This window comes from Antechinus flavipes, chromosome 1 (assembly GCF_016432865.1).
Source record: "Antechinus flavipes isolate AdamAnt ecotype Samford, QLD, Australia chromosome 1, AdamAnt_v2, whole genome shotgun sequence".
NCBI lineage: Eukaryota > Metazoa > Chordata > Mammalia > Dasyuromorphia > Dasyuridae > Antechinus > Antechinus flavipes.
In genome coordinates, this window is record NC_067398.1 from 537,960,173 (window position 1) to 537,972,989 (window position 12,817).

Here is a 12,817-nt window from a genome sequence, read left to right on the forward strand (position 1 = left end):
GTTTGGTTTCCTCATGCCTACTCTAATTCCTTTAATCTCTTTCTCGACTCTTATTGCAGAGGCTAGTGTTTCTAATACAATATTGAATAATAATGGTGATAGTGGGCAACCTTGCTTCACTCCAGATCTTACTGGGAAAGGTTCCAGTTTTTCCCCATTGCATATGATGCTTACTGAAGGTTTTAAATATATGCTCCTAACTATTTTAAGGAAAAGTCCTTTTATTCCTATGCTCTCAAGTGTTTTTATTAGGAATGGCTGTTGGATTTTATCAAATGCTTTTTCTGCATCTATTGAGATGATCATATGGTTTTTGTTTGGTTGGTTGTTGATATAGTCAATTATGTTAATAGTTTTCCTAATATTGAACCAGCCCTGCATTCCTGGTATAAATCCTACTTGGTCATAGTGTATTATCCTGGGGATGATTTTCTGTAATCTTTTTGCTAATATTTTATTTAAGATTTTAGCATCAATATTCATTAGGGAGATTGGTCTATAATTTTCTTTCTCTGTTTTCAGCCTACCTGGTTTAGGTATCAGTACCATATCTGTGTCATAAAAGGAGTTTGGTAGGACCCCTTCAATCCCTACTTTTTCAAATAGTTTATTTAGCATTGGAGTTAATTGATCTTTAAATGTTTGATAGAGTTCAGATGTAAATAAATCCATCTGGTCCTGGGGATTTTTTCTTAGGGAGTTGATTGATAGTTTGTTCTATTTCTTTTTCTGAGATAGGAGTGTTTAGGATATTTACTTCTTCTTCTGTTAGTTTAGTCAAGCTATATTTTTGGAGGTATTCTATTTCATTTAAGTTGTCGAATTTATTGGCGTAAAGTTGGGCAAAGTAACTCCTAATTATTGCTCTAATTTCCTCTTTGTTAGTGGTGAGTTCTCCCTTTTCATTTTTAAGACTAACAATTTGATTTTCCTCTTTCCTTTTTTTAATCAGATTTACTAAGGGTTTGTCTATTTTGTTGGTTTTTTCATAGAACCAACTCTTAGTTTTATTAATTAATTCAATAGTTTTTTTACTTTCAATTTTATTGATCTCTCCTTTTATTTTTTGAATTTCAAGTTTAGTGTTTGATTGGGGGTTTTTAATTTGTTCCTTTTCTAGCATTTTTAGTTGCAAGCCCAATTCATTGACCTTCTCTTTCTCTATTTTATACAAATAGGCCTCTAGAGATATGAGATTTCCCCTTATTACCGCTTTGGCTGCATCCCATACATTTTGGTATGATGTCTCATTATTATAGTTTTCTTGGATGAAGTTATTAATTATGTCTATAATTTGCTGTTTCACCCAATCATTCTTTAGTATGAGATTATTTAGTTTCCAATTATTTTTTGGTCTACTTTCCCGTGGCTTTTTATTGAATGTAATTTTCAATGCATCGTGGTCTGAAAAGGATGCATTCACTATTTCTGCCTTACTGCATTTGAGTTTGAGGTTTTTATGTCCTAATATATGGTCAATTTTTGTATAAGTTCCATGAACTGCTGAAAAGAAGGTGTACTCCTTTCTGTCCCCATTACATTTTCTCCAGAGATCTATCATATCTAATTTTTCTAGTATTCTATTTATCTCTTTGACTTCTTTCTTATTTATTTTGTGGTTTGATTTATCTAATTCTGAGAGTGCAAGGTTGAGATCTCCCCCTATTATAGTTTTACTGTGTATTTCTTCTTGCAGCTCTCTTAATTTCTCTTTTAAGAATTTAGATGCTACACTACTTGGTGCATATATGTTTAATGTAGATACTGCTTCATTATTCATTCTACCCTTTAGCAAGATATAGTGCCCTTCCTTATCTCTTTTGATTAGATCAATTTTTGCTTTAGCTTGATCTGAGATCAGGATGGCTACCCCTGCTTTTTTGACTTCACCTGAAGCATAGTAGATTTTGCTCCAACCTTTTACCTTTAACCTGCATGTATCACCCCGCTTCAGGTGTGTTTCCTGTAAACAACATATTGTAGGATTCTGGCTTTTAATCCATTCTGCTAACCGTTTCCTCTTTATAGAGGAGTTTACCCCGTTCACATTTATGGTTAAAATGACCAATTCTGTATTACTTGCCATCTTGTTAACCCTGGTTTATGCTTTTCTCCCTTCTTACTCCCTTACCCCCCTTCCCAGTTTAAGCTTGTGAGCACCACTTGCTTCTCATAGCCCTCCCTTTTTAGTATCCCTCCCCCCTCTTAGAGTTCCTCCCCCTAACTTACCCCTTTCCTTCCCAGTTACCGTATTCCCTTCCACTTAGCTTATTCCTTCCCTTTTCACTTTTCCCTTCTCACTTTTCAATGAGGTGGGAGAAGTTTCACCATAGATTGAATGTCTAAAATTTTTCTCTTAATGCCAATTCTGAAAGCAGTAAGATACCCACTATATTCATCCCTCTCCATTCTTTCTCTCAGATATAATAGGTTTTCTTTGCCTCTTCATAAAATGTAGTACCCCCACTTTCCCCTTTTTCTGGTACAATGTCCTTTCCACATCTAGTTTCTAGAACAAGGTATACATGTATTCTTTATACATCTTTATAGCCGAAATATAGTTCCCAAGATTAATCTTTACCTTTTTAGATTTCTCTTGAGTTCTGTACTTGTAGATCAAATTTTTTGTTAAGTTCTGGCTTTTTCATCAAAAATAGGTGAAATTCGCTTACTTCGTTGAATGTCCATCTTCTTCCCTGGAAAAAGATGCTCATTCTCGATGGGTAAGTTATTTTTGGTTGCATACCAAGTTCCTTAGCCTTTCGGAATATCATATTCCAGGCCCTTAGATCCTTTAATGTGGATGCTGCCAGATCCTGGGTGATCCTTATTGTGGTTCCTTGATACTTGAATTGGGTGTCCTTGTGCAGTTTTAAATTTAGGGTCAAAAAACCACATTGTTCATCTCAGTCTTAAAATGATAGCAGTTTTTTATAAATCAGCTTACATTTCAGTACTTTATATGCTTTTTTTTTTTTGTTTTCATTTTTATTTACTGTTTCAATTAAGTTTTTTTAAAGTTTTATTTATGTCTTCTGATTTTCCATTAGTCATTTCTAGAAATAATATCTTCCTCCTTCTGTCCCAATCAAATTCTCCCTTGTTAAAAATAAAGTTTAGGGGGAAAAAACCCAACTGAGAGACAATCATATCTGATAAAGTATACAACACTCAGTCTTAGTTGGTTCTTTCTCCCTTGCTATCCTCTACCCCTTCTTAGAGGAGAAAGGCGTGTTTAATTATATATTTACTAAAAACATTGTTGATTTTTCAGCTACTTAGAGTTCAGACTTCCTTTTTGTGATCTTTTTGTTTACCTTGTAGTGGTTGTGTACATTTGTTGTTTTTTCCCTTAGACTTGACAAAATGGTTTAGCCTTCATTTTTTTTTTCAGATCCTCTTCCATTATTTTTTGTTATCAGGATCACAGTCCATCCATTTCCCCTACAACTTCCTCAGTAAAAACACTCTCTTATAACAAAGTATAATCAAATATCAAATAACCAAAAGATATATCATATAAGTATTTCAAAAGTCATTTCATACACCACTCCCCACATTGATAGTCAGATTCAGCAGTCCTCTATTCACTTGGTTCAAAGTAGTGTCAAAATAACTAATCTACAAAAGTTACTGTAACTCTAGTTTAGTCCATTACTTTTTGACCAAAAGGTAGGTAACATGCTTTCTTATTAGTCTTTTGGCCCTGTGATTGATCATTCCATTGATCAGAGTTCTGAGTTGTTTTCTTTTGCATTATTATCACTTCATGCTTTGTCTCTTGGTTCTGTTAAGTCAAATCCTGAAGGATAGATTTTTTAAAAGTGTAGTTGGAGGGAAGATAAAAGGATTCTAGACTTGGGGAGTAGTCTAAGAAATCCTTTCAGAGAGTCTACAAATTCATAATTGGTTTTTATTTTTAATGTGATCAATATCTATAAGTATAACCTATATAAACAAAAACTCTTTGGACAGATCCTCAATCATTTTTAATAGGATAAAGATATTGAGAACAGAAGTTTGAGGACCACTGCTCTAATACAATCTTTTATTTTACTGATTAGGAGAATTGGGATATAAGACAGAGAAATAAGTTATTTAAAAAATAGAATTTGAGAATTGCATAAAAGGTGAGCAAACAAGGTTACTATGTTTCTAAGAAGGGATGATCACTTGTGAATGGAAGGATTGATAAGGCTTAATTGAGGGGGTGGCATTTAAACAGGTTTTTGCAGCAATTTTTAAGAATTCATCAGGACAGAGCGCAGTGGATAGAGCATTAGCCCTGAAGTCAGGAGGACCTGAGTTCAAATCTGATCTCAGACACTTAGCACTGCCTAGCTGTATGACCTTGGGCAAGTCACTAAACCCCAGTTATCTCAGCAAAAAAAAAAAAAAAAAAAAAATTCAACAGGAAGAGTTGGAGTGAGATTTGAGACAGAGGGTGTTCTAGGAACCAGAATAGCATGAGCTCAATGGTTTTTGTCTTGTCCTCCATCCTTTTCTTTGTATGTTCATATGTACACACATATATACATACACATGTGTGTGAGTGTATATATATGTGTGCGTATATATATATATTGTTTAGTTAAATACTTCAGTTATAATAAAATTTTTATTTGTTCATTTTTAAAAATTCTGAATTCCAAATTCTCTCCCTCCTTCCAGCCCTAGTCTAGTTCTTGAGGTCAGCAATTTGATATACTTTTCACGGAAAACATATTTCCATATTAGCCATGTTGTAGAAAAAAACACAAACATATACACACAAACAAGGAAACTAAGTAAAGTTTGAAAAGTATGCTTCAATCTGTCCTCAGAATTTATCAGTTCTCTTTCTGAAGGTGGAGACCATTTTTTATCACTCCATCCTCTTCTGAGGAAGCCAAATGAGAGACAGAAAATGCTTTGTATTCCTTGAAATGCTACATAAATATGTTTTGTTTTTGCTATTAAGTTTGTAAAAGGAGTCTTGCCAAAAGTTATTTCATACTTTGGTGACCACAGTTCTTTATTCCATATCAGGTTTTATAACTTTTGTAGATTAGTTATTTTGACACTACTTTGAACCAAGTGAATAGAGGACTGCTGAATCTGACTATCAATGTGGGGAGTGGTGTAGGAAATGACTTTTGAAATACTTATATGATATATCTTTTGTTCTAGATTTTATTTTCATTATAGTGTTGGCTTTTCTTCCTTCTCTTACTATTAACTTTTTTCTAGTTATATTAAGAGTTCACATAAATGAATGTTGTACTGCTCAGGATCCTGAGACAAAATTGATTTGAATTGTCAACCAAGTTGAGGAAGCTATATTTAGTTTTGAATCTTGCATGCTTCTTTGGGAAGGAAGGGATCATAGGTAACATAAAATAAATAAATAAACATTTCACTTGTAAAACAGATTTTCAAAGAGGAATACATGAGCACATGAAAAAAAAGTAAGGAAAATAAGCATCACAATATAAAAACCAACCAGAGGATATAATTAATGACTGTGCCCATCCATTTATTTGCTATTTTTTATCCAAAGATTATCCACTGACTTTGGTTACTTTTCTAAGAACCAAGAAATGTTGATAAAACCTATAGTGAAATAATAAGCAGTTGGTAAAAATACCCTTCCTGGTAGGAAAATCAGGATATAATTATTCTATTCCCACTTTACTGCCAATGTCAGAACCAAATTCAGCTTGATAACTCCCTCCGACCTCAGATCTTCAAGTAGCGCTTTTTTATTTGGCCTAGGATTACAAAACTATCTTTTCTGTTATATTTGATCCTTATTTAGAAGTTGAGAGTTGAAAGAGACTTAGTGTTCATCTAATCCAACCCAGACACAAAAAGGATTTTCTGTTATGATATATATGTTTAAACATTTTTATTTTTAATTTATGGAATAAAATATTTCCATAACATATAATAAAAAAGATGATTGAACATGAAAATGCAAATATATTGTGCACAACTTGCTACTTTTAAAAATATATAATAAAGTTATCATGTACATTTTTTCCTTTACTCTTCCCCTCACCCTAGAAGTGGCTACCTACCATTTGTGACACATACCAAACAGAACCTGTCTAATCTCTTCTTGCAATGACAGCTGTCATGTACTAAATATGCCCAGGACCTTCAACATATGTTCAAATATCATGGAATCAAAGCCTTTCACCATTCTGGTTATTTTCCTCTTGGCACATCCCAGCTGATCAATATTTTTCTTAAATTATGGTGTCCAGACTGAACAGAGTGCTCCAGATGAAGTCTGATTAAGAAAGAACATAGTGGGACTCTCACGTTCCTATATCTGGAAGCCATGCATACTCTTCTTAATGTAGCCCTAAATCACATTGACAGGTAACTGTCAACTTGAAATAAGTCTTCTAGTGGTATGTTTTAAGGACCTGTGCTTGCCTCTTTGCTATGATTACTCTTCTGAATGACTTGGATGATAAGCACGTTTGTCAAATATATTAATGAGATTGTTCTTTACTCAAAAGTGGGGGAGGTTGACAAAGTCAAGATTCAAAGAAACCTCAATAGGGTAAAATATAAACTGAAAATAAAAAGATGAAATTTAATATACATAAATATGAAGGCCTACTTTGTATTAAAAAAAATCAACTCAAGTACAGAATGAGGGAGGTATGATTAGACAATAGTTTGTCTGAAAAAGGTCTGGGAATTTTAGTGGATTGTAAACTTAATATAAACCAACAGTATGACATAAAAACTAAGAAAGTTAATGTGACCCCAGCAGCATTCAGAGTGGCAGTGTGTCCAGAACACAATGTACTTTGGTTGTAGTCAAACCACACCTAAGCTGTTATTGCATTCATTTTTGAGTTTCATATTTTAGAAAGGACATTGAAAATCTGGAGTGAATCCTAGACTAGGTAGTCAGAATGATGAGGAGATGTAAGACTTCTTTAAAAGAATTGGTTGAAGAAACTAACTGGAAATATTTGGCCCTGAGAAGTTGGGAGGCAGGACAGTGATAGCTATCTTTTGGTATCTTAGGGGCTGTCATATGGAACATGTTTGGCAAAACAGAGCAGAACTAAGAGAAGTGACTAAAAGTCAGCAAATTTTAACTTGATGTCAAACCAAACTTCCTAGTGATCAGAATTATGCAAAAATCAAATGGATTGTCTCTGTAGGCAGTGGATCACCTTTCCCTAGGAATCTTCAAACAGATGTTGGATGACCCTTTGTCTTCATAAGCTATAGTTGAAGCTATAGTGGATAGACGTGGAGAACATGTTGTGAAGGGACTATGGTGTAGGCATTTATTCACCTAGATGATTCCAATGGTGTTTTTCCAACCTCAAGATTCTGTTATTTATAGTTTTGGTACATGATCACCTGTTTTAGATGACCCTAACAATTGGATTGTATTATGTAAACACCTCTGTTACTAAGATGGGAGACAAAAAGGCCCCACTCCATCTCCTGTCCTTATGTTTCATGGCAGTTTTTGAAATAATGAATGATTAGGCTTTTTAAATGATCTTGAGATAATTGCCTAATGGACTTAGTCTGCCTTTGGCAGGTAAGTGGCACAGTGAATTGAGTGCTGAGACTGGAATCAAGATTGAGTCAGCACTTTTTGTAGTAGCAAAGAATTGGGAACAAAATAGATAGCCTGTCTACTGGAGAATGACTAAATGGATTAGAGTATGTGAATGTTATTGAGCTGTAAGAAACAATACATATTAAGAAAAGAATGGTTTGGTAGAGATGCAATCTGTGGTAGTGAAGAGACCAGATCTTCCTATGAAAATGGTCTGCTTAGAGATTGAATTGTGATATCTTCAAAGCTAAGTGTTATTTTTTTATGTCTTGTCAAGAATAGATACATATTATATCCAAGAGACTACTATCACATATAGTCTCATAAAATAAATAACATACTGTGTGAGACATGTCTCAACTTTTCCAACTTTGTTTCCTTTACTCATACTATTCTAGGTCTGGAAAAATGGTCTCTAGACTTTCTTTGTTTCTTTTTTTTTTTTTTGAAAAGGGATTAAACTTTGCATATGAACTTCCAGTATATATATTTACATAATTATAAATTATATTAAATATATGATTCTAAGTTCATTTTATTTTGATTCTTGGTTTGGCAAGTGGAAGTGAAAAGAAACTCAAAAATATAGGTAGCTTCAAATAGAAGAAACCCATAATTAGCTCTACTTACTAGATTATGATAGTAATTTTAAAAAAATCCCATCCACCAATTATGCAAAATATTTTGTTGAATTCTGGCTAATAACTGTTTATCCTTCTTAACATCAACCCGTTATTTTTACAGATTAATTTGAAGGCATTTTTTTTTATGTTTATCCTTCTCATCATCAACCCGTTATTTTTACAGATTAATTTGAAGGCATTTTTTTTTTATGTTTCTAACAACCCACAAACTCTTCATCTATAAGATTTTAAACAGGTTAGAAAATTTTGTTTCCAAATTTAAGTATGGCTCTGAGTTTTATAGGTAACATGTTTTCAGCAGCAAAATCTTAAAACAATAAATATATTTCCCAACATCTATATTTTATATGGATTGTGTATATTATTTTTGACTTTCTTTATTTCACTCTGCATTATTTCATGTAAGTCTTTGCATGCTTCTCTGTATTTATCACATTTGTTATTTCATTTTTTAAACATTTTAATAATAGTTGTTTATTTTCAAAATATATACAAAGATAGTTTTCAATGTTCACCCTTGCAAAACCTTGAGTTCCAAATTTTTCTCTCTTTCCCCTACCTTCTCACCTAAACAGCAAGTAATTCAAAATAAGTTAAATATGTGCAATTCTTCTAAACAATTTTCCACATTTATCATGCTGCACAAGAAAAATCAGATCAAAAAGGAAAAAAGGATAAAAAAAAAGCAAGCCACAACAACAAAGATGAAAATGTATGTTGTAATTTACATTCTGCCCCCATAATCCTCTTTCTGGATGCAGATGGCTCTCTGTACCACACTTCTATTGGAATTGGCCTGAATTACCTCATTGTTGAAAAGAGCCAAGTCTATCAGAGTTGATCATCATATATCTTCATGTTACTATGTACAATGTTCCCCTGGCTCTACTCACTTCACTTAGCATCATTTCATGTAAGTCTCTCCAAGCCTTTCTGAAATCATCCTGCTGGTTGTTTGTTATAGAACATTTATTATTTCTTACAGCACAATAATATTCCATTACATTCATGCACCATTTTCTCCTCATTCCCCAATTGATAGTCATAAACTTTATTTCCAGTGTTTCCGGTGTTTATTTCCAGTTATCACAAAAAACATTGCTATAAATATTCTGTATATATGTCTCTCTATAGCACAAACAGAATTAGTGATGGAGTTGTAGGCTCACACCTGCTCTGAAATTTCTTGATTACAGTAACAAGATACTAATGGTGAACAAAGCTCAGAACAAAGTCTTTTAATTAAGTACAATGTTTCTTCTACTGTATCATACTGTGATACCAATAGGGATTTTTGCACAGGTATAAGTAACAGAGAGAAAATTTATCATGCTTTTCCATTCAATTACTCTTCTGTTTCTTTCTTGTCTCTTTGTCTTTACAGTTGTTTACGGCCAAAGTTATATATTAAACATCATTAAAGGAAACCAGTTACTGTGTACTCTCCCAAGGTCAGGAGTCAGAAGACTACGGAACAATTGTCTATGCAGCACAGAAAGATTATGGATTCAAGTGTATTTTATGCATTGTTGCTTCTGGGGGTCATTGCAGGTAGGAAGCATTCACTTCTTAAGACCCATATATACATCATTCTTGAGCATCTTGAACATAGAATAAAATATATTTTTTAATTGAACTTTATAGTATTTCCAAGCAAAAATCATTCATCTCTCTCTCCTTACTACTCTCTCCTTTCCTACCATATTGGGAAAATAAGAAAGACAAAATCCTAGTTACAAACATGTATAGTTAAATAAAACAATATTGTTATTGGCCATGTCTTTAAAAAAAAGTCTTGATCTGCAGTTAAAATTTATCATCTCTGTCAGAGATGGGCAACATGTTTCATCATGAGTCCTAGGAAATTATAGTTCATCACTGGTTTCATCAGAGTTCCAAATTTTGTGTGTGTATGGGTGTGTGTGTGTGTGTGTGTGTGTGTGTATGTGTGCATACAAGTACATATGTGTGTATATATATATACATATATATATGTATACACACAGAGGAAACATTTTCTTAATGTATATATAAATAAATATGAATTTTCTTTGTGAATATTATATATAAATATTATACACAAAGCATTTATATATAGATACAAATGTAGATATACAGATATGCCTACAATGTATATATAATGTGTGTGTAATATGTATTATATTTGTTTCATTTAAATCAGCCAAATTATACCTTCTTACCCTCCCACTCCAATTTTTTGAAAACATCTCTGTCATTGAAAACACAAGAAAAACAAAACCTATTACACATAGGTAGTCAATCAAAATAAATTATAATAGCTTTTTATTTTTCCAAATATATGAAAAGATAGTTTTCAACTTTTGCCTTTGTAAAAACCTTGTGTTCCAAATTGTTCTCCCTACCTCCTCCTCTAAATAGCAAGTAATCCTATATAGGTTAAACATGCACTATTCTTCTAAACATATTTCCATATTCTTCGTACTGCACAAGAAAATTCAGATCAAAAAAAGAAAAAACCAACCAAACAACAACAACAATAAAACATAAAAATGTTATGCTTTGATCCACATTCAGGCTCCATAGTTCTCTCTCTGGATGGGGATGGCTCTTTCCATCACAAATCTATTGGAATTTCTTTGAATCACCTCACTATTGAAAAGAGCCCACTCCATTACAATTGATCATCACATAATCTTGTTGTTACTCTGTACAATGTTCTTTTGAGTCTATTCATTTCACTTAGCATCAGTTCATGTTAAGTCTTTCCGGGCCTTTTTGAAATCAGTTTAGTCATCATTTCTTATAGAACAATAATATAAAAGAAATTTCTAATTTAGATATACACTAAGAATTTTTTCTCTCACATTTCCATTATCATTTCAAAAAGATTTATAAGTATTTTGTACCTCTTTAGAATTTATTTTGTTTAGGATTAACCCCTTCCTTAATTAAATGTACCTCTAATTCCTTCTCTCTATTTTTTCCTGTCCTCTCCTTCAGTGTGTGCAATGACTTTCCCTAATTTTCCTTTCCCTTCTTCATTATTCCTCTTCTTAATCTCTCCAGTGCATCACTTTTTCTTTTTTTTTTTCCTTTATTAAGATCATCAAAAAAATAACAGAACAACTCCCCAGCTTTGTCAAATTAGACGCTTTATAAACCCTGGTAATAGGGATCAGAGGGACAAATGTATCATGTAATGTAAGCAGCTTTTCTATTCAGTCATTTATCATTGTTCATTCCTTTTAATGTTTCTCTTCATTCCTTTGTTTGTACTTAAAAGTTTTTCCACAGCACTGGTCTTTTCAAAATGAATGTTTGGGGGGCAATTAGGTAGTGCAATGGATAGAGTACTGGTTCTGAAGTCAGAAGAACTTGAATTCAAATCTGGTCTTAGAAAGAAACTCATTCAATTCAAATTCAGCTCAAGCTGAAACCCAGCTTGCAGATGAGCCAACTTGGGCTGTCCCAACCCCCACTGGGTCTGACCTGCTCAGGCTGTGTCAGCCCCCACCAAGACACTCAATATAATAGCTTCCATCAACTAAAGTCTTTTGCAGATGGACCCTTTGCTGCTAAGATTTTCTGTCCACTGAGAACTGCATTCTCTGTGCAAAACTCCATTTTCCAATAGATCTGCCACTATAGAAGTTAGTCTAGGGGTAAACTGATTTCTAACAATAAACTTTCATTTTGCAACTAATAATTGGGAATGAGAGAATTTTTTCACTCCTAAAACCTGCAGCCTATTTAAAATGGATTCTTAACAACTCTCTTATAGCCATTAATCTAGACCACTCAAATAGCATCAATGCTACCTAAAATAAATATTTTAAGAATGAATTAAGTGCAATTCTCTTTTTTCTTTCTATCCCCATTTTTTTATGTTGAGAAAGCTTTACTCCTTTCTATGAATGTTTCAAGTGTCTCTTTTATTACTGAATGCTCATCTTTCTTCATTTGTGATTAAACTTATTTCTCTCCTGAGTTTTCTGGTGAGTGAAGAGTACTTTATAGTGTTATTTGAATTTTCTTCCCTTCATATTTGAAGGTCATTTTCTTGATTGCCTACAATACTTGTTTCTGAATTGAATTGTTAAAATTAATCATGTATCTTGTAGTGTGTAACTTTGTGTTTTTTGTTTTTGTTTTTTCCTGGAGGTAATCTATGAATTCTTTCAATTGGTATTTCATTTTTTATATTCAGAAGTTCTGGGCAATTCTCTATTATTTCTTGCACTTTGGTATTTGGAATATCATCATGCTCTTATAGGAGACCGATGATGCTTACATTGTTCCCATATATCCTATATTCAAATTTTGCATATTTTGTATGTAAAGTTTATTTTCTTTAAGTGCTTTTTAAAACTTTTCTTCTAGATTTTCCTTCACTTCTGTGTATTTGCATTCCAGATCTATTGTTCTCTCTTTTTCTCTTTGGTGAGAATTGCCATTGTTGGTTCCACTTTTTTTATTTTATCCAATAATTCTGCTGTGCAGGCCATAAATTATACTTTCACAAGTATCATTTCTCTTTTTAAATGAGAAACAGTGTGTTGTTATGTTTGTTTGTTCTCCTCACTTTCTGTTGAATAATTTTCCTTTGTTT

General features: G+C 32.9%; 1 protein-coding gene across 1 annotated transcript in view; it reads left to right on the plus strand.

Moving 5' to 3' along the window:
* The window catches only part of KIAA0319 (KIAA0319 ortholog), a 129,945-nt gene that overhangs the window by 27,065 nt on the left and 90,063 nt on the right, over positions 1-12,817 (plus strand). The window contains exon 2 of the mRNA XM_051970605.1: positions 9,611-9,777. Coding sequence (XP_051826565.1) covers positions 9,711-9,777 — 67 coding nt within the window. The 5' untranslated portion in view covers positions 9,611-9,710. The remainder of the gene's footprint in view (positions 1-9,610; positions 9,778-12,817) is intronic.